At 46.8% G+C, this 27,892-nt stretch overlaps 1 protein-coding gene and 1 pseudogene across 1 annotated transcript in view; one reads left to right on the forward strand and one right to left on the reverse strand.

Annotated features, from left to right (window-relative positions):
- TRABD2A (TraB domain containing 2A) overlaps nt 1–27,892 on the forward strand; it is a 56,428-nt gene that overhangs the window by 22,591 nt on the left and 5,945 nt on the right. The window contains 5 exon segments of the mRNA XM_073791757.1: nt 16,521–16,527; nt 17,298–17,301; nt 19,403–19,549; nt 23,320–23,494; nt 27,749–27,839. Of these exon segments, the coding sequence (XP_073647858.1) occupies nt 16,521–16,527; nt 17,298–17,301; nt 19,403–19,549; nt 23,320–23,494; nt 27,749–27,839 (424 nt within the window).
- LOC117307835 (small ribosomal subunit protein uS5 pseudogene) lies at nt 6,780–7,675 on the reverse strand (annotated as a pseudogene).

A 27,892-nucleotide genomic window follows, 5' to 3' on the forward strand; every position in this document is an offset into this window, starting at 1 on the left:
CTAGTCATCGCTTTTATGGGAGTCTCAGTAACACATTTTGTAATGTAAGAAACAACGATCTTGTAAAATAGGTAGAATATAAGTAATATAGCTAGTAGCATTAATAGGGCCAAAAGTAAGAATTTAAGCCAAGAATTTCCATTCGGTGCAGGCTACTATATTCCCAGTTGCCTGCCCAGTCTGTTCCACACCAGCACCAGCCCAATTTCCTAGTGTTATTAGTTTGATTAGCCTTGGATGGTTTAATTGTTCCCAACATAAGGGGACTTTTCAACTTAAATGATCACAGCCTGGTGTTAGCCATATAAATCCATCCCATAACTGAAGGAAGTTCTATTCTTTGACTGAAATTTAGCTCATTGCTCTGATTGGGCTTGAGTAACTTTTAAAGAAAATTCATATTTATGGCCACGGTCAGAACAAGTATGATTCCCATCGAGTGATGTCAATAATGGCCCGAACGGACCTACAGCCTGTCTTTCTTCTAGAATAAATTTCCTAAGGGCCATCCAATTAGAGCCTTGGAGAAGAAAAATCCACCAAGGTAACCCAAAAGTACTGGATGTAGGTACTTGACCATAAACCCAACACTTGTATTAATTTTTAAAATCTGCCTGGGATTTGTGACCATGATAGAAAAACACTGATTTATGCAAAAGTCCAAGAAATTAAGAAAACACTGTAAATAGTCATGTGGGTCAGGTCTGGCATCTTGAGATAGCTGTCTACTTCTGATGTTGTCTTCTTGTCCTGCTGTGGGTATAGTTTTCTCCTCTCTTTGAACATTGTTTTAAGGTGATTTTGAGGTCAGCAGTCCTCTCAATAGACCAGTCCAGTGCAGGGGCCCTTCCTAAGTGGGAAATATGAATCCAAGAGTCAAATCCCTTCAGTTTCACTTCGCATGAGCTAGTTAAGAGTACCCGATAAGGGTCCTTCCATCTAGGTTGGAGATAGTTCTTTAAATGATGCCTTTTCCTGTATGCATAATCTCCTGGTTGCAGCTCATGGGGCACCTGGTCTTCATCCAAGGATAGAATACTGAGATAAGCTTCAGAAACAAACTTGGAATGTCCTTTTAATAATTCATTTAAACGTAACAGTCATGTAATATAACCACAAGGAACTCTCTGGGAAGTGAGTAGAGGCAGTAAATACAGACCTCAGTGAACAAAACGAGCATTTACCATTCACTGAAACATAATCTTTTTCTCTCTAAAATTACCCTAATTTCTACCACATACAGCCAAATTAAGACTAATTTGTTTGCAAAATAAGGCTGGTTAATGGATCACATAGGCTCTTTTAAACTGGCTGGGCTGGAGCTTTTCATAAGGAACCTCAGATTGAGTTTTTAAAAGGCCTCCCAAGATCAGGAAAGCCACACCTAGGGCTTGCCACAGATTCTGCCTGTGATTTGGGTGAATTCCTGTGTTCCTGAGGTCCCCAGAATATCTTGCGATTCCTGCACCTGTCAGGAGGTGACCTTTCTTATTCATCTGATAAGGCTGCTGGGAACATAAGTTGCCCAATTTCTGGAGGGATCAGGTAGAGAGAAAAGATAAATGTTTCAATTCTGCTTACAAAGGTATAATTTACCATGTGGTTGTAAGTCATAATTAGCTTGAGGGGAAAGGTTTCCTTATATCTGGAAAACACAGATTAAAAGTCAGTAATATTTCAGACAAAAACTATAAAAATTATGACGATATTCACCAGTTCACTCATTCCTATGTAACTGATCTTTTTTGCTAACAGTTTTATGAAGCCGTCAGGCTTTCCATTAGGATTCTTTAATTTCTTACTCAGTTCAGTGGTACGATCCAAAATTTATCAGAAATCTGTTCTTGTCAGAAAGTTCTTTCTATGAATCTTCTTGAAGATGAAGGATTTTTTGCAAAAGCACCAAAGTAAAACAATAACTGTCTATAAATGAGAAAATTCTTTGAAAGGCATAGTTTAAACACCTGATTACAATGCAATTGGCAATGAAACTTGGCTACTGCTGTGACATACAGCGTTTTTTCCTTTTCTCAGTCTCAGGAATTGGAGATGGTCTGATAAGATAAGAATTCCTGTGCACAGGGAAAGAAATACAAATTTTTCCTAGAAGGACTTGTTCCCTTAGGGTCAGAATTCTGAACAGATGTTTTATCAAGCTAGCTTTCTCTACGTTAACTGCGTATGCAAGAAAAGAGCCCCATTTGGGCCATTTTCAGTGTGATATTTCCTTTAATACCCAATTAAATAACTAACTTGTAAGTATAAGTTTCGTTAAGTACATACACCTGGCTGGAGTGTTACCTGGAGGCTGGATTTCTGATGCCCCTTGTTTAGGAACGACTTTAGGCCTGCCCACCTAGTCACCCAGTCCAGACTGCCCAGTGTCTTTCAACTGAGCAAATCCCAGTGTCTTTCAGCTGGGCTCCCCCAGTATCTTTCAGCTGGGGGGAGGCCACCTTTTTTCCCAGTGTCTTTCAACTGGTGGGCTAGGTACCTGTTATATATCACCAAATAGAGCTCAGGATCATCAACCAATTCTCAGGAGATCCAAGAACCAGGGGAGGCTTACTTAAATTCGTTTGGACCCGCTGAGGAGGTGGATGGGCACAAAGGACCCTGCTGGTACCAAGGCTCTGGATCCTTATAGAGTTCAGGTGAAGGAGAGAAGTCTGCTCTGGGTCCCTTTGTGGTGGTTAAAGCTGTTGACTGAAATAAAAACACTTGTGAGAGATGTGTTTCAGTTTTATTTGGGGACTTACTGAGAACTATAGCCCAGGAGGCAGCCTCTCAGATAACTCTGAGGAACTGCTTCCAAGAGGTAAGTGGGGCAGTCAGTCTATAAGTGATTTGACGAAGGGGGTACGTGCAACCAGGCACACATCTTGGTAAGAAGGTTGATGCTAGTCACAAGGAACAGGTGTCTCTGTTAATGATTTTAGCGCTTTTCTAAGTATGGGAAGATGCTAGAATCCAGGTTCATAAAACATTTCTCCTAAAAATATCTGTCTGAAGCCCTGTTGTGCCAGTTTGCCCAGAGCACAGGGTACCTCATTTCTGATCTCCACCTGGAACTCCTTTCAGGATGTGTTGAAGGTCAGTGACTGCAGTGGCAAGTGACTCAATCCTTGTAGAGCCAGATGGCGAGTGACATTCTTTATGGCAGAAGCAAATACAGTGTGTAGCCATTTTGTGAGCTGCTTACCACATATGCCTAATTAGGCCCAGTAGCCGGTCCAGATGTGGTTAAGTGTGTGAAGTTAGCTTTATTGTGCTTTTCATTTCGTTCTTCATATCATTCTTCATCGCTTATTGCTCCTGGGGCTTGTCTGTCTTGTTGGTCTTGTTTATCTTGTTTTCCTTTTAACAATTTAATGGAAAATTACCTTTCAGGGCAGTAGAAATGAAAAGAATGGAAATTTCTATGAAGGGACTGAGACAGTCCTGAAGCATTTAGCAGAGGTTGTAACTTTCACTGGGCCTTAGAGATGGAGAGATTGGTGTTAATTCTTATCATTACCCCAGCATGGTGTGGGATTTGGGGAAAGGAGGTGTGCTAGTCTGCTTGGGCTGCCATCACAGGCTACTATAGACTGTGTGGTTTAAACAACAGAAATTGATTTCCTCACAGTGCTGGAGGCTCACAATACAAAATCAAAGTGCTGCCTGGGTTGATTTCTGATGAGGCCTCTCTCCTCAGTTTGCAGATGGCTGCCTTCTTGCTGGGTCCTCACATGGCCTTTTCTCTGCACAGAGAGAGAGAGAGGTCACCAATCCTATTGGATCAGGGCCCCACCCAAATGACCTCATTTAACCTTTCTTTCTTTCTTTTTTAAAGACCACATATATATATATATTTTTAATTTTTATTTATTTATTTATTTATTTTTGGCTGCGTTGGGTCTTCATTGATGCGCGTGGGCTTTCTCTAGTTGCGGCGAGCGGGGGCTGCTCTTTGTTGTGGTGCGCGGGCTTCTTATTGCAGTGGCTTCTCTTGTTGTGGAGCACGGGCTCTAGGCACGTGGGCTTCAGTAGTTGTGGCACGTGGGCTCAGTAGTTGTGGCTCACGGGCTCTAGAGCGCAGGCTCAGTAGTGTGGCACACAAGCTTAGTTGCTCCGCGGCATGTGGGATCTTCCCGGACCAGGGATCGAACCTGTGTCCCCTGTGTTGGCAGGCAGATTCTTATCCACTGCGCCACCAGGGAAGCCCAACCTCATTTAACCTTAATTACCATCTCCAAATACAGTCATAGTGAGGGTTAGAGCTTCAGCCTATGAATTGGGGGTGTGGGGGGGCACAGTTCAGTCCACATCCATAACAGGAGACGGATGTGCTCAGTCAGCCATGAAGTCAGGGCAGGATATGGGCTGGGTGGAAGGGGTGGGTGGTCGGGGAACCTGACCAAGGGAGGAGAGGGCTTGGAGGGTGTGCAGGAAGGCGGTGGCAGGGATTGCAGAAGAAGAGGCCCAGTCTGCCTGGTGCGTTCTTCCAGGTTCCCTCCCTGTCCTCACCTGGTATTCCGGAATTGTCATCATTTACAAAACGACACTTCTTCAGGTCAGAACATCCCTGAAAATCAGTTTCTCTGGTCCTTATGCTTGAATCCTTTGTCTGAGAAGAACTCAGGTCCAAGTTTTGAGAAGCACCTTTCTCCCCCTGAAAAGCAGACCTCATGTTCAGAGATGTGTGTGGAAGCTTTAGTTCCCAAGTCTGGCACCATCTATTAACATGACAGAAAAGGAGCAGGACTTTCTCCGTCGTCTTGCCATGAGGGGTCGGTCTAGACTCTTCCAAGGGCATAGTCCCCTTTCAGGTAAAGAAGGAGAAGCGATTTTTTTTTTTTTTTTTCAGTACACGGGCGTCTCACTGTTGTGGCCTCTCCCATTGCGGAGCACAGGCTCCGGACGCTCAGGCTCAGCGGCCATGGCTCACGGGCCCAGCCGCTCCGCGGCATGTGGGATCTTCCCGGGCCGGGGCACGAACCCGCGCCCCCTGCATCGTCAGGCGGACTCTCAACCACTGCGCCACCAGGGAAGCCCCTGGAGAAGCGATTTTTAAGAGTGGCTGGGAAAGGGGGAAATAAATGAGCTTGAGGGGGACGTCCTGACTGCCTGGATACCCAGGTGAGGTGGGAGAGGCAAGGACCGGAAATCCTCAAGGTGTCTTGAAAAATTATGCGGGCGGAATGTTCTGAGGATGAGAGAGATCTTCCCCTCTGCTCCCCAACTATACTTCAAGGGACCGAATGGCTCTCAAAAGTGAACTAAGAAAAAAAGAAGACGCAACAACCCAACGCCCCAGAAGGTGAGGGCTGCGCCTAGACAGATGCCAGGGGCTTTGTTTGAGAGCTGGGCGGCTGGGGGCGGGGTGAGGTGGGGCTGACGGGAGCCGCATAATGGGCGGTGCCTTTCATATTCAGAGCAGCCCTTTGATCGGAGGGCGATGAAAGTGCTGGAAAGTGGAGAGGCTGGAAGGGAGTGGGAGGCCTTTATCTTCGACAAAAAAGGCATCTGCTAGACCCCAGCCTCCTCGCCCGCCCCTTCAGCCCGTGGGCTCCCGCAACAATGTCCCAACTGGGACCTGGGTCTCCCCACAGCTGAAGAAGTCTCGGGAAAGAGAAGGAAGTCTGCTGCACATGTTGGACAGAGAGCTTAATGGATTCTTTCCACAAGCCTAGAAAGAAAGGGAGAGAGAAGAGGGGATGTGGGGAGGCAAGGGGAGAGTGGAAAGGGAGACATGGCGGGGAGAGCGGGGAAGGAAGGGTGGCATTTGAACACTGAATTAAACTGTCAGGTAATAAGCTTGTTACTTCTTCCAGTGAACACAACTTTTCAGAAGACAGTGCAGATGGGGTGAGTGTGTGTCATTGGAGGGAAGGGGAAGAGTGAATTCAGCTGACAAGACATGGTTTTGGGTGGACTGATCATGTTTTTTCTAAAAGACAGTATAATAAAAGACAAACACTGAAGTGAAAGGAGAAATCTGTCTATCTAGCTGTGTTTTCGAAGGGGAAAAGTAAGTCCCTTTAAGTCTTTGCACTGTTAGAAACTTCATGCTAATTGGAGTTTTATCATAATTGCAATAATTTCCACTAGTTCTTCCTTTCTTGCTGTCTCTTAACCCCTCATACAATCTCAACAAATGCAGATTAAGAGACTTGAAACAAAACAATTGCTTTTTGGCCTGGAGATGAGTATTTTCGGCTTGTGGATGATTTTTTGAGTCTATTCTGTGGGGTAGATGTACTCTTTGGGTGTAAATCTCGTGGTTCACCCAGTGCTATACCATTGAGTCAGATGTCCAGCCAGGTGTAACTGGCATGGCCTGGGGAGGGAGGGGACAGGCAGAATCACATCCTATGTAGGGCTGTCTCTTCAGGGGCTGTGGTTTGGGTAGAGGGTTGGGGGAGGAGGGAGCACAGTGATTTGGCACTTCTGGAACACCTAGCCGGAGAAGAAAGTCTGAAATAAGAGGATGGTTTTGTGGAGTTTTTTCCCCAGTGGTGGAAATTGACCCGACACAGTGATCTGGGTGAGGACCATTAATTAACAGACATGGAAGGCTCCGTGGAGCCTCATGGCCTGTGCTGAGCGGGGAGAAACAAGGGAGGCAGAGAGGACAGAAAGTGAGACCAGGGCGTCTGCTTCCCTCGCTTCCTGAGATGGAGAAACTCAAGGACTTATAAGTAGGTGACCGTCTGAGGTCATCACATCCAATCTCCTGCTCTGTTGGGGGCAAGAATCCTCTCTATGCGGTCTTTCCAATTTTTTTTTACGGCTTCATTCACTTTATTTTTCTCATATAAAACTATGTGGTGACTACAGCTGGAGCCTGAGTCCTCTGCACGGAAACTCTGGTGTGGGTCTTTGCAAGATGGTCAGTGAATTCCTGATACGGAGAGTTGGTGAACACTGTCTCTTTCCAGAGATCAGGAGTGAGATAACTGTAGGTCTTGGAAATGGCATCAAAAGTGGCCTTGGCAAAGTTGCCCAGGGTGGCAGTGCAGCCCCTGGTAGAGGTGTAGCAGTTGTCAGTTGCAGCGATCATCAGTAGCATCTTGGGCACAGGGGCTGAGACGATGCCAGTACCCCTGGGGCCAGGGATAAGGCACATGAGCACAGAGCCACAGCGGCCAGTCACCTTGCAAGTTACAGTATGGGACTTGCTGATTGGTTTCCCCAGTAGCCTCGCCACACGGCCATGATGGAGAGCTTGGCCAGAATGGTGGCCCCATGGAAGGCAGTGGCTATCTGCTTAGAGCTCTTGACATCCAAACCGACATGTCCGTTGTAATCCCCAATGGTGACAAATGCCTTGAACCTGGTCTGCTGGCCAGCACGGGTCTGCTTTTGCACAGGCATAATCTTGAAAACCTCCTGCTTGAGGGATGTACCTAGGAAAAAGTCAGTGATCTCAGATTCCTTGATGGGCAGAGGGAAGAGACAGCTCTCCTCCAGGGACTTGATCTTCAGGTCCTTAACCAGGCGGCCCAGCTTGGTGACGGGGAGCCACTCCTGCTTCTCAGCCTTGCCTCCGTGTGCTCTGAGGCCCCGACCCTGGCTGTGACCCTGACCCCGGACGCCGCTGCCAAAGCTTCTGCGGAAGTCACCGGGGCTTCCCATTCCAGGGCCCCCAGGGGCCTCTGGGCCCTCTCCCAGCACCGGCGTCATACGCCATTTGGTGTTTTTACGAAGAAGAAGGGTCATTCCAATTTTTTTTTTTAACATCTTTATTGGAGTATAATTGCTTTACAGTAGGGTGTTAGCTTCTGCTCTATAACAAAGTGAATCAGCTATACATATACATATATCTCCATATCTTCTCCCTCTTGGGTCATTCCAATTTTGATTGAACAGTCCCAGTGTCAGGGAGAGCTCTGTTACAGTTCCCCAGGGAACATCCTTGTGCACTAATGAAACAGGAGGGAGAGGGGCAGGGCACAACCTTTAAAAGAATGACATAGCCATAGGACATGATGAAAACTAGTGAGAACCAACTGGGTCCAAGATGGCGGAAGACTCGACTTCCAGTGGACCTTGAGCCTCATTATAATATATTAGCATATGCTAATGACACACCCACCGGCGCCATGACAGTTTTGAGGCCCATCATAAAAGGCTGAAAAGTGGGCCGTGGCCCAATTCCTGGAAATCCCCGCCCCTTCCCCCAAATAGTTGGAATAATCCTCCCACTCATTAGCCTATGAAATTACCCAGCCCATAAAAACTAACCACCCCATATTTCGAGGCCTCTTGCTTCTTGCCTTTCAGTGACCCACACTCTGTCTGTGGAGTGTATTTCTCTCTAAATAAGTCTGATTCTTACCTATCACTTCATCTTCAAATTCTTTCACGATGAAGAAAGAACCTTAAATTCACTGGCGACACTAGCATATTTATTACACACTTGTGCTTGTATTTCTATAGGAGTGATTCCTAGAAGTGGGACATGTACTTTTTCTCTTTTCATGGCTGCTCACAAATTATGCATGTGTGGAAACACACACTGTATTGATACATACAAAAATGAGTACATGGCAATCATGGCGAGACAGGGAGCTCAAAAAGAAGGAAGGACTTTCTAATAGTTAAAAATGTCTCACGATAGAGCAGAGCACCTGACTTGGGGTAACAGGGGTTCAAAAAGTAGAGCTGGGCACACTCTGGAGACCACTGGGAACCTCTCCAAGGAGGCAGATCCCCCGCTGGTGGCTTCTGTGAGTCCTTCCAAATACAATGCATTTTCTAGGTGAGGCTTGGAGAACAACAAAGGTTTTGCAGGACCCATTCAGAAGCACTCTGAGCCCATCTCCTCGCAGAGGCTTGTGCTGGGCTCTGCCTGTCCTCTGCTGTAGACACAGGCCTATCTACTGTATCCCCAGCTGGGATGCCCTGGATGCTGCTGGGACCCTCCCCTGGTGCCCTCAAGAGGTAAATGGGTTTTTCCCAACAGGTCAGAAGTCTTCCTATGAGCCCAAGGGGGACACCCTGAAGCTAGCAAGAATGGCTGGTGGCAGAGCTTTAGGCAAAGCTGCTATCTGCATGTTTGAGCACAGAAATCTTTACAGGTTTCAAGGGAAGTAGCCTGGTTTGCTCTAAGGTCTTGGAGGCTCTTGGCGTCACCTTTTTTTTTTTTTTTTTTGATGTGGAGGACCAAACTATAGTTCTGGGGTGAGGAAGTGACTGTGATGGTTTCTCTCTGGGGTCTTCACCTGGGCCTGAGCTCCCACTGAGTGTTCGTGGTTATCCTTTACTGCCCTCTGTGACCTGTTGCCATCACAGACCCTTTTGTCCTGTTGCCCTGCCAACAGCCATGCCTCAGGGCAGGGGCCCCATCTTCCTCCCCAAATGCAGTTCCACCTCCCGGAGGACGGCTGACTGCAGCGTGGGGGAGGGATTGCTGCTGCTATTATTATCATTATTGCTATTACTATTATTGTAAATACATTCTGCTGATCTCTTTGTTGTCCCCTCCAGGCGCTCAGAGTTCTAATATTCCACCACCTCCACCTCTCATCCTCTCTTCTCTAATGCATCTTGCTTTGCCCTCAGGTGCTGTTAACAGATTGACAGTGAGTGACAAGGACCTGTGTGAAGGTGTCTGTTACCCAGCAGTTTTTCTTTAAGAGAATTGGTTGTTGCTATGTCAGCACAGTAGCTTGGCAGGATGGCAACCATATAGGAGGCATTAGAGAGGAATTCTTTTTTTTTTTTTTTTTTTTTTTTTTGCGGTACGCGGGCCTCTCACTCTTCCTGTTGCTGAGCACAGGCTCCGGACGCGCAGGCTCAGCGGACATGGCTCACGGGCCCAGCCGCTCCGCGGCATGTGGGATCTTCCCGGACCGGGGCACGAACCCGCGTCCCCTGCATCGGCAGGCGGACTCTCAACCACTGCGCCACCAGGGAAGCCCTAGAGAGGAATTCTTGGAGCTTCCTGGTGCATTCCCAAAGCTGGACTGGAGAAGGCAGAATGTGGATTTCTTTTGAAATAATGTTTTAAGTGGAGGTTTCTAGTTAGTTGAGTCCGCAGAACGGCTTATGTTTGTGTGGAAAAACCGTAGAAACGGTACTGTTTCAGGAGCATGCTGGCCCCATCCGCCAACACCCTGATAGCCCACATCCTTCCTTGTGAGGATATGAGTCAGACTCTGCAAACTATGGTGAGGAGAATTGTCAGTCAGGGTCGGAGGACTCAGCCAGTAACTCACTGCAGCTCTCGGAAGACATTTCATATTTGAAAGAGTTGAATGTGGTCGGTATTCATCTCTTGAGGTTCTTAGAGCTCTGACCCTGACTGAATTCAGTCAATCGCTCCCAGCCCCGCCTGCATGTCGGAGTCACCTGCGGGGGGGGGGGGGGGGGAATGTAGGCGGTGCTTGACACTAGCAGAGCTGTCATTACAGAAGCGGCGCCTCCAAGGGGGCTAGTGCACGTGCTTGTCCTGGTTTATGTGCAGCTGTTAGGAAGCGTGGAGCAGCCCTGGATGCACCGTGTGGACTGATGCCTGGAGGAATGGAGATGAACGAGCTGCAGAGCGGTGCATGAGGCCTGCTGAGATTTAGGTCCATGATGATGTGATGGATAATGAGTTATAATCTGTGTTTTGGAAAAAAGTTGGCTTGGGAGGTTTCTGAGAAAACCAAACCATCTGCGTGTTTGGAAGGGGAGGCTCCTCTGAGATCTTGGAGAAAGGAACCTGAATCCTTGTAGGACTGTATGAAATCTTCAACTGTAGACTTCTGCCAGGATTTCTCCCTGGGATCTGCCTGACTCAGCCTGAGCCCAGAGCAGAGGTCCCAGGACATCGTTGGATTAGGGGCAGTGGGGTCACCTCTGGGATGCCTCCAAGGGGCTTCTGTATCCAACCTGCTTTCTCACTGGAAAGGCCTAGGAAACCTTCATTTTGTCCCTTCTTGCTGTCAGAAATTTCCTTTTTCCTTTTCTATGATTCGCCTTAGTCATTGATTTAACCTTGTGGATAGGAAGTCTCAGCCTGCATTTACTTCAGAAACAATGGAAGTTACCTCTGTTTGCCAAGACTTGGCTTTTTATTCCTTGATTGTTTTACATTACATTGTAATGTATAGCTTCAGTATTTATTTATGGAAAGGTTTTTATTTGACTGCTTAAAGGCCAAAGGAGCAAAAACAAAACCAATAAAAGGTGGAGGTGATATCTCTGCTTCTTTCTATCTATCTATCTATCTACCTACCTATCTATTATCTGTCTGTCTGTGTATCTATCTGTCTGTTTTTACATGCAGAGACTATCCTTGGAAAGAGATTCAAGACACTGGCAGCAGTGATTACTTTTAGAGAGGGTGACTGGGGAACAGGAATGGGAGGGAGATTCATTTCTTTGTACTGTTTGAAATTTTTACCATATGCATATTAACTATCTTTTAAAAAAGTTATTTACTTAATTTAGTTATTTTTTGGCTGCATTGGGTCTTTGTTGCCTCACGCGGTCTTTCTCTAGTTGCGGCGAGTGGGGTCTACTCTTGGTTGCGGTGCGCGGGCTTCTCCTTGCTGTGGCTTCTCTTGTTACAGAGCACAGGCTCCAGGCATGTGGGCTTCAGTAGGTGTGGCACGCGGGCTTCAGTAGTTCTGTGGCTCGTGGGCCCTAGAGCGCAGGCTCAGTAGTTGTGGCGCACCGGCTCAGTTGCTCTGCGGCATGTGGGATCTCCCCGGACCAGGGCTTGAACCCGTGTCCCTTGCATTGGCAAGCGGATTCTTAACCACTGCGCCACCAGGGAAGCCCCATATTAACTATTCAAAAGAGAGTAGAGCTGAGATTGATATGCCTTAGGAGTAGACTTTGTCCTCAAATTCTTTTTTTTGTGTGTGTGTCCTTAAATTCTCACACTGAAATACTAATCTCCAGGACCTGTGACCGAGACCTTATTTGGAAGTAGGGTCTTTGCAGATGATCAAGTTAAGGTGAGATCATTGGGGTGGGCACTAATCCAATATGACTGTGTCCTCATAAAAAGAGGAACTTAAGACACAGAGAGACACACAAGGGAAAACGCCATGTAAATATTGGAGTTATGCTGTCCCAAGCCAGGAAAATACCAGAAGCTAGGAGAGAGGCCTAGAACAGATCCTCCTCTAACACCTTCAGAGGGAGCATGACACCACTAACACCTTGATTGTGGACTTCCAGCTTCCAGAACTGTGAGACAATATGTTTCTGTTGTTTAAATTATACAGTTTGTTAAGACAGTCCTAGCTAACCAGTGCAACGTGTGAGAAAATGTTAGCAGAAACCCCAAAGAAAGGAATTGACTGGAGACAAGATGCCTCTGGGGTCAACTTAGCCAAACAGAGTTGTTTCTTAGGAATTTGCTTCTCTGTGAGTCACATTCTGGAACCCCACATTTGTTAGACTGGCCCAGACTTTGCCAAGAACAGCAAGGAGAGTAAACTACATAAGGACGATCGACAGTTGATAATTCTTTGGAGAGGCCCCTGTAGGTTTCTGAGGAAGCTGGGTCTGGCCCTTAGTGGCTTTAGCTGGGGTGAGTTGGGGGCTGTGTGTTGTTTTTGTGGAGCCCTCATGTCCTCCCTGCCCTCTGCCTCAAGACTGGAGACTTTCTGCAGGGACCTGGGGGTGGTCACCTCCTCTACTCAGGGGCAGACACAAGTGGCCACCCTTGCTTTGCACCAGAGGTTTGCGGCAAGGAAGGCACCTCCAGCAGTGCCTCCGGGGACCTGCCCCTGGTTGGACAGAGTTCTGGTGGCCCCAGGAGTGGACATTGAGCTGAGGTCTGGGCAGCAGAGGTGATAAAGCGCTGCTGTTTGGAGGAGGCAGAGACTCACCTCCTTGGCTGTGTGGTGGTGAAGATGGTAGCTAACAAGGGCTCAGAGTCACTGGGTGTGTTAGGCTCCAAGGAAACCCTGGCAGGGCCTCACTCAGAGACTTATTCCTCAGGAAACCATGTCTGGTCTTTCTCCCAGGAGTCTAGTTTGTGTCAGTAAGAGCTTTTCTCCGTTAAACATAAACTGCACCAGAGGCTTGCCCAGGTCCCTGCAGAAAGTCTCCACGTCTTGAGCCAGGGAGGGAGGAATTGGGGTGGCTGCCTTCTACGAATACCTGGGCCAGACTGTCCCTTTAGGTGCTTCTCTGAGCCTTCCTTTGGCTTTCACTGAATGCGTTTCATGGAGCAGATAACGAGCCCTGTGTTTGGTGCTCAGAATCTTGCGGGGAGCACTGTGGGCTGGGATCCTTGCTCTTTCCAGCCAAGAAAACCCAGCCCCTTCCGCTAAATCTGTTAGGCGGGCACTTGAGGCAGAGTGGTCAATGGCTTATCCGGTGCTGGATTTTCATCTGCAAGATGCTTAAGGCCTCTCACAAGTAGTTAGGCTATAAATAAGCACAGGATTGAAGCCTCCAAGGTTAACAGTTAGAAAGTTGTAGCAGCTCTAGAAGAAAAGACTCGGTGAGTATAGGAAGTTGTGTTAGAGAGTTAAAAAGGGCGTTTCTGTGGTTTTTTAGGAAAAAAAAGAAAGAGTACCAACTCAGACACATGCACAGTTCACTGTTCACACTTCCTTAAAAGACATGTATTTGTAGTATGGCCGCCTCAGAGTTGCCGGGTGCCACACGGAAGGACCTCCTTCCTGCCAAGGCAAAGCAGCAAGGGGCTAATCTGGGAAGGGTTTTGATTTGCTTGTGGATGGGCTGTTCTAGCAAGCCTGAAATCATAGAGTGAAAGTTTAACTTTGGGCCACTGCCTCTGAGAAGGTGATGTCTTTCTGTGATACACCAGCCCCCTATTCGTCCCCTTCTTCTTCTTTTTTTTTTTGTTTGCGATACGCGGGCCTCTCACCCTTGTGGCCTCTCCCATTGCGGAGCACAGGCTCCGGACGTGCAGGCTCAGTGGCCATGGCTCACAGGCCCAGCCACTCTGCGGCATGTGGGATCTTCCCGGACCGGGGCACGAACCCGTGTCCCCTGCATCGGCAGGCAGACCCTCAACCACTGCGCCACCAGGGAAGCGCCCCCTCTTCTTCTTGACATCACCTCCCGCACTTCCAGGTAAAACGAAAACCCTAGGATGGCAAGGATCTTGTCTTTCTTGTTCATTACTGTATCTTCAGGGCTTGGATCAGTAGGCACCAATAACAATTTATTGGCTGAATTAATGAATGGAAGAAGAATGAATGAACTTCAGGAATAGTTAGCACTGTACTTGCTGTGATTCTGTTCTTTATTAGTTGACACAAGAATGACCTTTCATGACACCTTTCAGATCCATTACACTCTCATTTTTGATGATGCTTGGTTGGCCAGCCACTCAATTTCCAGAATTCTAGGCTAACCCAGGATTACGACTGGCTTTTTGCTCTGTATCCTGTGCTTCCCTGCACCCCCATCCCCAGCCTCTGCTATCCCCAGACCTTCTGTTGCTTGAGGACCACAGGCTGCCAGGGAATCTTCAGGATGAGCACCTTTAGCCAGGTTACTGTCCTGATGCTCTTCTTCCACCAGGACTGTGTGTAATTCTGAATAGGGACGCGTCTGATATCCTGAATAACTTAATGCACTAAACTCCCCGTCAACCATTTTAATGTCTCAAGGACATTACTTCTTTCTAGGCAAAAGGGAAAACTACATTTCCCAGCCTCTCTGAGGATTAGGCAAGGCCATGTGACTACTTCTAGCCAATGAATTGTGGGAATTCCAGGCTGAGGCATTTAAGAACTGTAGGTCGCCTGCCATGTTCACTCCATTGCCTCCCATGGAAACCGACGGGAGAAGAGTGTCACAAGATAAACCAAACTGGATTCCCAAGGGACTAGATGGATTGAAAGAGCCACTACCTCGCTCAGACTTTGTGTGAGCGATCTACAGACATTTGCTAAGCCATTGAAATCTCAGGTTTAATTTGTTACTGTGGCAGAGCTTAGCCTATCCTGATGTATACCAGGAGAATATGGGAGTTTAAGAGAATGGAGGCTTGGTAGGGACAAGCATTTAAGGAATAAGTCCAAATGCAGACCTCCCAAAGCTGGCTGAGGGATAAGCTCAAAGGAAACGTGAGTCTCTGGGGGTAAGATTTACGCCCCCACATTAGGCCTAATACTCCTCCCCTACCTCCACCCCCCATTTACTTTTCTGAGAAGTTTGGTGAGTCTGGCTTGTCTGGAGATGCTCCCTATTTGGAGATGCTCCCTATTTGGAGATGCTCCCTATTTGGCTTGGCTGGCGAAGTTCTGCTGGGCTTCCTTTATAAGTGTCCATCCTGCCTCAGACTTCAGTTTGTGGCAGAGCCATTTCTAAACCTTATTCGTTCAGTCAAAATTTATTGAATGTTTACAGCATGTCATGTCCTGTGTGCCAGATGGGAAGGAGGCAGAGGTGAGGAGGACACGATTCCTACTCTCGGGGTGGCTACACAGGGCGATGCCATTAGCGGTGTAATAGAATAGTCACAGGAGGCTCTGGGCAAAGAGGAGATGGTCTCACCGTGCCTGGGAGTTAATGACAGAGGCTTCACGAGGAGGAGATTCTCCTGTTGCTATTTCAAAAGACACGTGTGTGTCTGCCATAGGGATGAGGGTAGGAGAAGCCCTCCAGGCAGAGGGAACAGTGGGCGTGTGCAATTGCAGCAGCGCGGTTTCCCTGGCACGCTGCTGGGGCTGCATCGGCACGGAGGTACAGACTGTACCGGAGGCAGGGCTTCTGTATAAAATTGGCTTTGGGAGATTGTCTGCATTACCACTTAATGCTTATTGAATTTGTGTTTTAATGCAGAGTTAAATTTTTACTAAAAAAAGAAAAATGCAAAAGTAAAAAGGTTTTTAGAAAAAAGAATAGTAAAAATCTTTTGACTGGGTAGGAATCAATACCAAGGAAAAAATTTGAAAATAGAAAAAAACTTTCTGCTCCCAGATGCTCTTGATGGTGTTATTCATGATACTTTTAAAAAAATGAAGACCTAACTATTTGACAATAGAAAGTTTAGCTAAGTGATGACCTATCACATGCGATGTGAGGCTAAGAATTCTGTCATGTGAGGAGATGCTTACACTGTCACACAAAAAGTGCAGGATACTAATTTTTTTTTTTTTTTTTTTGCTGTACGCGGGCCTCTCACTGTTGTGGCCTCTCCCGTTGCGGAGCACAGGCTCCGGATGCGCAGGCTCAGCGGACATGGCTCACGGGCTCAGCCGCTCCGCGGCATGTGGGATCTTCCCGGACCGGCGCACGAACCCGCGTCCCCTGCATCGGCAGGCGGACTCTCAACCACTGCGCCACCAGGGAAGCCCACTATTTTTTTTTTAATTGAAGTGTAGTTGATTTAGAGTGTTGTGTTAATTACTGCTGTACAGCAAGGTGACACAGTTAAGGATACTAAATATTATGTATAATACAATCAATTGTATAAAAGGTATAGAATAAACTGAAAGAAAATATACTCAATATATACCGACATGTTGTTAAAAGCAGTTATAACTCAAGTGTTGAAATTACGGGCAATTTAAAACTTCTTTTGTATAAAATTTTCTGTTTTCTAGGTATAGTGTGAGTGCTACTCTTATCTGGATGAAGAAAAGCTTTAGTGTGCCCTTCTTTCTGATTCCTTTCCTGCTTTCCCATTTCCCTCTCTCCTCCCTCCTCTAACCCTCCCTCCCTTCTTCCCAATTTCAGACTCCTAGGTCTTTAGCATAAGCCTAATAATTTAAATTAGACCATATGACCGAGGTCAGTTACGCTACTTGGTAGCAGCGTACCTCGTGTACAGCATGGTGGTGAAGATCTCGGGCTCTGGTATTAAACTGTTTGGGTTCACACACTTTGTGGGGACACTTTGATTTACTAAGCTATGTGACCATAAGCAAATGATTTAACTTCTTTCCCCCTCATTTTCTTGTTCTTTAAAATAGATTTAACAGTAGTTACTACTTTAGGATGTTGAGAGGATTAAATGAGAAGAGAAGCGAACTCTTTAGCAGGGTACATAGTCAGCACTCAGAAAATAATGTTACTGGCTTAGTTTTGCTATGCAAACTTATTTAAACCTTAATCATCAAAAGCAAAGACAAACATCCTAGCAAGTCTTTGTAAGCGTCTTGTCAACGGGTGACCCTTGAATACGTTGAGAGGGGACTGAATAAACAAAGTTCTTATTTAACATATAATGTTAAATATAACATTAATATAATGTTATATTTAATAACATTAAATGTTATTAAACATTAATGTTATATTTAATAACATTAACAATATTAATGTTAATAATACAATTATTAATATAATATAATGTGGCCCATACAGTGTTCCCCAATTTGCAGACTGGTGAGTCTATTAGAATGAGTGGCCCAATCTTCTCTAAATACCAAGAACACTTTAATAAGAACATTCCAGAATCAATGGAAACTCTTAGAGGAAGGTCTCTTAGCAACAGGTAACCTGGGCTCATCCCCGAATGCCTTTAGAACACTAAAAGCCATCAGCAGGTGTTTGTGAGCCGATCAGACCCTGGGATCTTGGTTTGGATGAGTTATACTGAGACAGAACGTGTGAAGCCTCAGCCTGGGGCATGGCAAACCTGAGAGGTGTTTCCATAACGCCCCCTGGCCTCCCCTCCGAAGGTTCTTCCTCCAGCTGATTGAAAGCCATTTAGCAACACCCAGTGGTGTGGATAGGTCCTCACTGTATGGCTTTAGAACCCAGGGGCTCATCTTGAGTTTCCTCACTTAGACTGAAATTTGCGGACATGCCCATGGATATGTCTGCTTCTGTCAGCTCACATCACCAGCAGAGGGCTGGGGAGGGTGGGAACACAGCATGGCCCAGAGGGTCCTGTCCCAAGATAGAAGAGGCTGGTCTACAGATCCTTGGGGAGCTGACCTCCAGGAGAGGCTGGAGGAGGTGTCTCGGACAGGAAGGGGGGGGGGTGTGGAGAGAAGAGAGGAGAGGAGGGGATTTTACAAAGAGGGAGCTGCCCCCCTCCCCATTTGGTTAAGGTGCCTTGACAGGGACAGAGAAACCCAGGGAGGAAGGGGTGTGGAAGGAGGGTGTGTGGCAGGCAGGCTCACACGTGGTGGCCTGTGGGAAGCAAGGTGACAAGACTCCCATGCTCTTTGCCACTCAGAATGAGGAGGAGAAAGAAGGGGATTGGGGCTGCATAGTGTCATTTGATGACTTGAGACCTGCAATGTGTTATCTCCAGAGAATTGAAAATTTCCTGCTGAAGACCTCATGATCAGACAGGTCCCGCCTGTCTGCATTTCAGCCAGAGGGAGACGGGGAACATTCCAGCAAAGGCAGTATCCTATACACTGATTACTGGGGCAGCTGTCAAAGGTGATATGTCTGTGTCCATACTTGGGTGAATGAGAGGGAAAATGCCACAGTGCTGTCAGGAGGCTTGTAGAGGGTGGCTGGTCCCAATTCTCACCTGGGAAGGTGCCAGAATCCCCGCCTTTCCCCCTCTGACCTAGCTCTCCAGTGCCAAGGGCAATTCGCTGCTTTGTAAAATTCCTTGAGTCTGAATTGTCCCCAAAGATGTTCCAGTTAACCCTTCTCTTGCGATGTGTGCCTGAAATCAGCTTGGGAAACCCAGCACGCTCTCCCCTCCTCGGGCAGAAGCAGAGCACACTTTAATGTGTCAAAACTTGGCAGAGTTTCATAAAGATAAAAATCTGTTTGATTTTGTGTAGCCTTCATTTCCCCTCCTTTTCCCACAATAACTTCCATTAACATCCCATGGACCTAATGAATCCATTAGCTGGCAGATGCCACCCTGATGGTTGGAAAAGACCTGTGTGTACTGTGTCCAGTCCTGTCCAGTCCTTGATGTAATTGGAACCTGTTGGTTCGTGTGTCTGTCTGTGTGTCCCTCCCTGCCCCACCTCCCCAGGTCCTCACAAGCCAGCTCTTTGGGACCCTCACCTCTTGATCACTCTCATGGGAGAGTTCCAGGTTGTCGGTGTTCCTCTTAAGGCACTTCCCCAGGTGTCATCTGCTGGGGGCTGACTTGGGCAGGACTGTCCTCCTTCTCTTTGGACACGGTCCAGGGACTTGCATTCCCTTTTTTATTTTATTTTATTTTTTTGCTGTACACAGGCCTTCCACTGCTGTGGCCTCTCCCGTTGCGGAGCACAGGCCCCGGACGCACAGGCTCAGCGGCCATGGCTCACGGGCCCAGCTGCTCCGCGGCATGTGGGATCTTCCCGGACCGGGGCACGAACCTGCGTCCCCTGCATCGGCAGGCCGACTCTCAACCACTGCGCCACCAGGGAAGCCCTGCATTCCCTTTTGTAGTGGCAGGGTCCATTCCTTATATAACGAACACAGGTGAGGCTATTGCCAGCCATGGACAAAAGAAATAAGACGGCAGCTAATGATTGCTGTGTCAGAGGACTTAAAAGAGACCTATATTTTCTCTCCTCAGGTCATCTTTGCTTTAAACCAGCCCCTCCTGCAGCAGGAAAGCCTGTGAGCGGGCGGCCTTCAGATTCCCTATACAACAGAGGACCTCATCAAACACTATAACTGCGGGGACCTCAGTTCCACCATCTTCAGCCATGACAGCTCCCAGGTGGGAGCCCTTATCCCCTGCTCAGCTCAGGGTGCATTTAAGTGCAAGAATAAGGATGTCACCTGCTGACACTGGGACATCCTGTGTACAGAGGATCGAGGTCATGAAGGGCTCTAAAAATACAATTGGGCATATGTAGGTGTTGAGTGGGATGCTGCAGCTAACAAAAGCATTCTTTAGGAAACTTAAGAACTGAGAGGGGGACTTCCCTGGTGGCTCAGTGGTTAAGAGTCCTCCTGCCAATGGAGGGGACACAGGTTTGAGCCCTGGTCCGGGAAGATCCCACATGCTGTGGAGCAACTAAGCTCGTGCGCCACAACTACTGAGCCCACATGCCACACTACTGAAGCCCTCGCGCCTAGAGCCCATGTTCCACAACAAGAGAAGCCACCGCAATGAGAAGCCCGTGCACCACAATGAAGAGTAGCCCCTGCTTGCTGCAACTAGAGAAAGCCCGCGTGCAGCAATGAAGACCCAACGCAGCCATAAATAAATAAATAAATTTATTTAAAAAAATAAAAAAAGAACTGAGAGGGGCATTGATGAGAGTTAATTCCCAGACGAAGTCAAAGGATGAAGCTTCAAGGGACTTGGCGGCAGGCCCCATGGCTTAGGCAGCAGGCAGCATGAACCAGCCTTCAGAGAGGAGAAGGGTCTGAGTCTGAAAGCCTCCTTGCTGGCTTAGGTAACTTTTGAGAAATGATGGAGCAGAGCTTTGGCTGTAGCTTCTGGTGACTTCCAGAAACATGTGAGCACGATGCAATGGGAAGTGTTCCTGGTATTCTTACGGAGGGGCACATAAGAAGCTGGGGAGGCTGCCAGCATTTCCGGTCATGGATTCCATCCTGCAGTACTGTAGTGAGTGTGGCCGAACTGGTGCAGTCAGTGTAGACACAGGCCAGGCCTTACCTGGGGGCCACCTAGGGGAAGAAAGTGGCTGGCCAGGGCTCAGAGGATGGCAGCCTCCCTACAGGAGGGAGGTAGGATGGATATATGTTATGCTTCGATCAACAAGCTTCCCGTGGGACAAACCCTGGCTTCCTTCCCTTCCCCACTAAGATCACGTGGAAGAAGCTGAGCTTCTGACATGGGGGAGTGTTTTGTCTTGCCCACCTTCAGGACACTGGAAAAGAGAGAGGCGGGAGCTGGTGGGTGTGAGTGATGCTGTCCAGGTCTGTTAGATCCGGGGACCCTGTCATAGGAAATGGGAGTGAGTATAAGAGGTGAAAAAGGAATGTCCCAGGGAGAGGGACTCACCTTGCAAATATCAAAAGATAAAAGGAACTTTCCAGAAAGTCTACAGAAGGAGGAAGTAAAACCAAGGCAGAGCAAACAAGAGGAAGTGGAAAAGAAGAAATACACTAAAAAAGACATAGCAGAGTTTGGTGGTGATCATTCTTACGTACACCCTGGGTGGGGGAAGTGGGGAGAAGGGTCAAGGTCACTTGGGAAATTAAAATTTGAGGCGGCAGATAACAGTTAATCTTTTAACTTTGGGTTGGGAGGTGCTTGGGAGTTAGTTATACGGGCAGATGGCATGGCTGACAGAGCTGTTTGGGGACAGCTGTCTTACGCGTTCCTCTCCTGTGGCTCCTCCACGCCTGTCCTGTTCACGGGGCCCCTGCGGGTGCTGTGGGGTATGGGGAATGTGCCTGCCGTTGTGGAATGAGGGCCAGGCGCGTGGCCGAGTGGTGCAGGTTGTAGGGTATGTCTGGCATTTAGAAGGTGGAGCAGGACGGCAGGGGGAGGTCACCTTGCACATTTGGGGCTGCCTGCGTGGAGAGGCTGCTGGTGGAAAGGCACTGCTGTGTGGAAGAGAAGAGATTTTGGGAATCGGAGGGAAGGATCTTACATAAATGACATGATTAAAAAAAAAGACGACAAAGGAGAAGATGAAGGCTCTTGACTTGAAAATGAAAGAATATCATTTCAAGGAAATAACAGGAGAGCTGTTATCCAGAAAATGGAAATTGATGTCTATATTACAGCGTGTGAGGATTTTCAAAAGGTCTTTCGAAGGGTACTGGAAGTAGGAGAAGGAGTAGGGTATATATCCTACTCTGCATTTGACTAGGATAATTTTTTTTTTTCTTTTTTTTGCGGTACGCGGGCCTCTCACTGTTGTGGCCTCTCCCGTTGCGGAGCACAGGCTCTGGACGCGCAGGCTCAGCGGCCACGGCTCACGGGCCCAGCCGCTCCGCCGCATGTGGGATCCTCCCAGACCGGGGCACGAACCCGTTGCCCGCTGCATCCACAGGCGGACTCCCAACCACTGCGCCACCAGGGAAGCCCTGACTAGGGTAATTTTTAACCTTGTTAAATTCCAGGGAGCAGGAGGGGGGCGGTGGGGCGAGGCCAAGGTTTGGGGCTGGGGAGAGAACCAATGCAACGTGTCAGCCTCGCCTACAGCTACTGTGTTGCAAAAACCACTCCTGATTGTCACAGTTTTGGTGTATTAGCACCCTGTTGTTAGCCAAAATACTGAAACTGGCTAAGATGTGCGCTAGAATCAGGTGAAATATTCACCAGTAGGGCAAAGAACAGTGGAGAGAGCGAGAGGGAGAAATGGGAATTGGAGAAATAATGAAAATGTAAAGATAAGGAATTTATAAAACAGTTGAATGTCTATAGAAGTTCGATGTATTTGGTAATTGAATCATAATGGTTGATTCTAAAGTATGTAATTGTGTAAAATTATTTTTATGAAAAAATCTTGTGTGAATCAAACAAGTTAAAACTATGGATGTGCTGTGGAAGCATCCCAAGTGTCCACTGACAGATGAATGGATAAAGAAGATGTGGTGTATATATATATACATACACACACACACACACACACACACACACACACACACAATGGAATACTACTTGGCCATAAAAAAGAATGAAATAATGCCATTTCCAGCAACATGGCTGGACCTAGAGATTATCATACTAAGTGAAGTAAGCCAGACAGAGAAGGAGGAATATATGGTATCATTTATATGTGAAATCTAAAAAAATAATACCAATGAACTTATTTACAAAACAGAAACAGACTCAGAGACATAGAAAGCAAATTTATGCTTACCAAAGGGAAAAGAGGGAAGGGAGGGATAAATTAGGAGTTTGGGATTAACAGATACAAACTACTAAACATAATACAGAGAAACAACAACGATTTACTGTATAGCACAAGGAACTGTATTCAAGATCTTGTAATAACCTATATTGGAAAAAACTATATGTATAACTGAATCACTTTGCTGTATACCTGAAACTAACACAATGTTGTAAATCAACTATACTTCAATTAAAAAAAACACACAACTGTGACGTGCTATGCACAGAAATGGTTTCCTTATAGAAACACGTGGCAACAAACAGAATCTTTTTTTTTTTTTTTTTGGCTGCCCGTGTGGCTTTCGGGATCTTAGTTCCCCAACCAGGGATCGAACCTGTGCCCCCTGCAGTGGAAGCCAGGAGTCCTAACCACTGGACCGCCAGGGAATTCCCTAAACAGAATCATTTAGATGGAACAGAAATACCGTTTGACATAGCCTAAGAGTTCTTTCAGGGCACTTCATTTAATATTTTCTCACTTGGGTTACAGAGAATGATATTACTGTCTGGAAAAATAGCCGGCAGGAGGCTCCCAGAATCGTGTGTCACTTTTTACCTTTTTCTTGACAGCGTCTTGACCCTCTGGCTTGGGTGATTTGATGCTCAAATTAAGCAGCTTTGTTCATAACTCTGTTGCCCTTAATCGTTTTCTCTTTATTTTGGCGGAGGTTCCCGATTTCATTAATGCCATGCTACCACCTGCGGAGCGCATCGCTGCTCAGGAGATCGACAGCTACTTCCGCCGGGAGCTTATCTACAAGCGGAACAAGAGAATGGGGAAGCGGGTGAAGGCCCTTTTGGAGGAGTTCCCTGACAAAGGCTTTTTCTTTGCCTTTGGAGCCGGTGAGTTGCAGGTTACCTCTGATTAGACCCAGGGCTCTGCTGCTTCTCCCGAGGAGGGGGTGTTGAGGTGGGGCCCTGCTACGCGGTGAGAGGAGTGACACCTTCTTTGACTTTTTGATGATGTCAGAGTATCCGTCGTGGTTGAAACTTTGGTGCCTGTGACACTAGCTCTCCCTCCACGTGGGGCTCCTGATACACTCCGCAGCCAGGGAGGCATTTCTCCCTCTTCTGAACTCAGCACTTAATCCCAACTTCTTACTGGCACCTTTCTGTTTTTTAACTTCCCTTAAAATTCGTCTGTTTTCTCTCTCCTCCCTGACTGTGAGCGTCCTACGTCTAAGGCTGGGGGCTGATACATCAGCTATATTAACCATGAGTAGTATACATGGAAATACACTGGGAAAATTATTTCCTTTTGTGGGATTTTTGAAATAAATTCTCTTATCTTCTTGAGTGATTTTAACATATCTTTGCAGCCTCCAGAATTAAGGACAGAAATGCTGGAGGCTGGGTAGTGTGCAGAAGTGTGTATTTGCTGGTCTAGGTTTCTTTTCAATTCTTCCACTAGCTTCATAAACTTGAACAAGTCACCCCCCTTAGTTTTTTTTTCTTACCAGTAAAATGCGGGGATTGGAGAGAAGCACTTCCGGAATAGCAGAATGAGTGATCCAGTGTAATCTCCTGATCTCACGATCCTTAGCTTACTTACATCTGCAAAACATCTACCCCCCTTTTTTGCCATGTATGATAACACTCACAGGTTCTAAGGATTGGGATCTGGATATATTTTGGGGAACCGTTATTTAGCTTACCACAACATCTGAAACTCAATTAATGTAATATCCCATATTAATGGAATAAAAGACAAGAATCACACGATCATCTCAATAGATGCAGAAAAGCATTTGACAAAATGGAACTCTTTCATGATAAAAACACTCATCAGACTAGGAATGGAAGGGGACTTTAACAACCTGTTAAAAAAGTTGCTATGAAAAACCCATAGTTGACATCATCCTTTTTTATGGCCAAGTAATATTCCATTATATATCTATATCTATATCTATATATCTATCACATCTTCTTTATCCATTCAGCAAGTTGACATCTTTTCATATTGACATCATGAAAGACTGAATGCTTTCCCCCTAAGATGAGGAACAAGACACGGATGTCTGCTCTCACCACTTCTCTTCGACATTGTGCTGAAGGTTCTAGCCAGGGTAATTAGACAAGGAAAAGAAATAAAAGGCATTCACATTGGAAAGGAGGAAGTAAGCCATCTCTTTTTTCATCATCTTGTGGATAGAAAATCCTAAGTAATCCACAAAAAACGCCTATTAGAACTAATAACCGAGTTCAGGATACAAGGTCAATATACAAAAACCAGTTGTATTTCTATACCCTAGCATGAATAATGTGGAAATGCAACTAAGAAGCCAGTTCCACTATATTCAGTATCTTGTAATAACCTATAATGGAAAAGAATCAGAAAAGAATATATACGTACATATATTTACACATACATACACATTTATATATACACGTATAAAACTGAATCACTTTGCTGTACACCTGAAACTAACACAACATTGTGAATCAGCTATACTTCAAGAAAAGAAATAAGTTAAAACAAAAGAAACCAGTTCCATTTACAACAGCATAAAAAACACTAAGGACTCAATTTAGTGAAGAGCAGATGCAAAATAAAAACTAAAAACATCATGGAAAGGAATTAAAGAAGACCTAAGTAAATAGAAAGACATTTCATGTTTGTGGATTGGAAGACATAATAAATAGTGTTAAGATGACAACGTTCCCCAGACTGAGCTGCACATTCAGCGCAAGCCCTATCAAAATCTCAGCTCCCGAAAATGCTTTAAAATTAGTGGTGAGGGTTGCACCACTTTGTGAATGTTCCCCAAATCACTGAATCGTACACTTGAAAAGAATGAATGTTATGTGAATGATATTCCAATAAAGCTGTTGTAGAAAAGAGTAAGGGGTCAGGTTCCTGTACCTTGTTTGTTGAAAAATTCTATCATGAAACAAATCGCAGTGTCGGCCTTGGTAGCCCTGGGTGGGTCTGGGAGTGGCTTCCTCCTCCGTGAGTCCCGTGTTCCGTAGTTGGATTGTGGACTGTGCTGTGTGGCGCTGTGCCCATGTCCGGCCTGTGTCAATGAATGGCTTTCGGCTGTCAGCCCTCACCCTGCAGGCACCCCGACAGGGGTCAGGCCCCAGAGGGGCAAGGAGAGGCTTTGAGACGACGTTGGCCTGCCAGGTGGGTTGGACCTGGGCAGTTTGGAGGGCCAGCCCTCCAGATGGAGACTGTGCTGGACAGATGGCACAGGTGACACTGGGACACCTGGGTTTGCCTGATTCTCAGTCATGGTTCTTCATACGGCTGCAGCTCTGGATAGAGACCTCACAGCCCCTGGGCACTCTGGGTATCAGGAGTGTCCTGCCTAGCCACCAGGGTGCAGTTATCTTCGTGGGGCTGCTTTCTCCACCTCATGAGTCTATTTCTTCTGGTGCCTTCTGAAGGCTGAGTTGACCAGAGGGAACCACAGAAATTCAGAAATTGCTCCCAAACTCTTAGCCTTGGCAGTGAGAAATTTAAAATGCTGTGTGGTTAGCACACTTTTGATTGTAAAGTGAGGATCTCCCCAAACTGAAAGCTCCAGAGGTTTAAACTGCCACAGCGACGTCTGTCACGGGGATCTGCAGATGAAATTTAAAGATGAGAAATGGAGCTCACCTTTGGAGTAGAAGGAAATTGAAGTCACACAGAATAGCTTGGTCCTTAATGATAAAGATTGCTAATAGGGGCTGTTCATTTGCTCGACAAATCCTGTTTTCATTCCTAATTGGTTGAGAGCATGGACGCTGGAGCCAGACCACCTGGGCACCACCTATGCCTCTTCGTCATCTGTAAAATGGGGGTAATAATACATCTACCTTATAGGGTTGTTGTTGGGGGGAGGCTGAATGATGTGTAAAGCACTGAGAACAGTGCCCTGCACCTCGTAATGCTCAGGAAATGTTAACTATCTTTATTATTGTGATTACTCCCTGTCACATGGACTTGGTAACGGCTGGGAGAGTGGAAGCCATCGCCGCAACACTCTGCAAGCTCAGTCTCCTCCCCCGGCCCCGAGTCCAGGCACACTCTATACATGAGTTTGCTGTGCTTCTGCACCGGGGCTAATCTGGGCCTTGCCAACGTCCCTTTCATCTGAGTCAGTTGCCCTTCATCAGTCTTGGGGTCCTAAACTCTACGGTTGGACCCAAGAATGCAGTAGAGCCCAGTACCTTCTGCCCCAAACACCACCCTCGGGCTCCCCAGGCTCCCAGAGGCTGCTCTAAGTTCCCTCTGCTTCTTCGTGCTGTGGCGTCAGGGCAAGGGAGAGTTTGGATGGACCTTAATTTGCTTTCCTGGTCTCTGCCTCTTGAGTATTCGGTTGTCCACATTGCATAGACTCTGGGGCCAAGCTGCCTGGGTTTAGATTCTGTTCTGCTGCTTCTTTTGTGTGTGAAGTCCTGAGCCTCCTTTACCTGTTTTCCATTTTCAAATGGAGATAATAACGATGCCTCTGTTTTGCTGGATCAGAGGATGGAGCGCTGCAACTTAATTAGCCATTTAGGACATTAACGTGCCAACTGTCACAGAAAAGGGGCATTGTGACCCCAGAGGATCATGTCAGTTCTGAGCATCAAAACCTGAAATGAAAGAAGATGCATCCCAGGATCTACCCTTTTAAAATACTTATTTCACGATGCCACTGTAAGCTTATCTGGTTGATCTTTCCTGCTTTTTATTGAAAAAGAAAAAAGTGAAATAAAATTCAGGTTGAGGTTTCCAGCTCTGGTGGCTTCTGCTAAAAGGAGGGTTTTATTGTGCATTTTTAAGTAGACATAGGACAGAAGGGGCCTGGGGTCTCAGAGGTGCTTGGCTTACATAAACAAGAATGGTCAGGACTGTCAGCTCTGGATCCGGAGGTGGAAGGTTGGAACTTGGTGTCCTCTTAGCTGTGTGACTCGAGGCAGCTCACCGCATGGTTCTGATCCTGAGTCCTTATCTCTGAAACACGGCTTACCCTGGCAGAGCTGTTGAGAGGCCCCCTTGCAGAAGCTTTCTGAACTGTACTGGGCTGGTTAGAAGGGACGGGGTTGGCAGGGTTATTTCTTGGTTCTGGGGTGTGTGTTTGGGGGTCACGAGAGCTGCCACATTTCTGATCATTTTTCTTACTGCAGGGCATTTCATGGGCAACAACACAGTTCTTGATGTTCTGCGGCGCGAAGGCTATGAGGTAGAGCACGCCCCCGCTGGACGACCCATCAACAAGTAACCTTCCTGTGCTTCTATCCCAGTCAGGAAGCAGTTAGGGGAGCTGAGAG

The sequence above is a fragment of the Tursiops truncatus genome, chromosome 14 (assembly GCF_011762595.2).
Source record: "Tursiops truncatus isolate mTurTru1 chromosome 14, mTurTru1.mat.Y, whole genome shotgun sequence".
NCBI lineage: Eukaryota > Metazoa > Chordata > Mammalia > Artiodactyla > Delphinidae > Tursiops > Tursiops truncatus.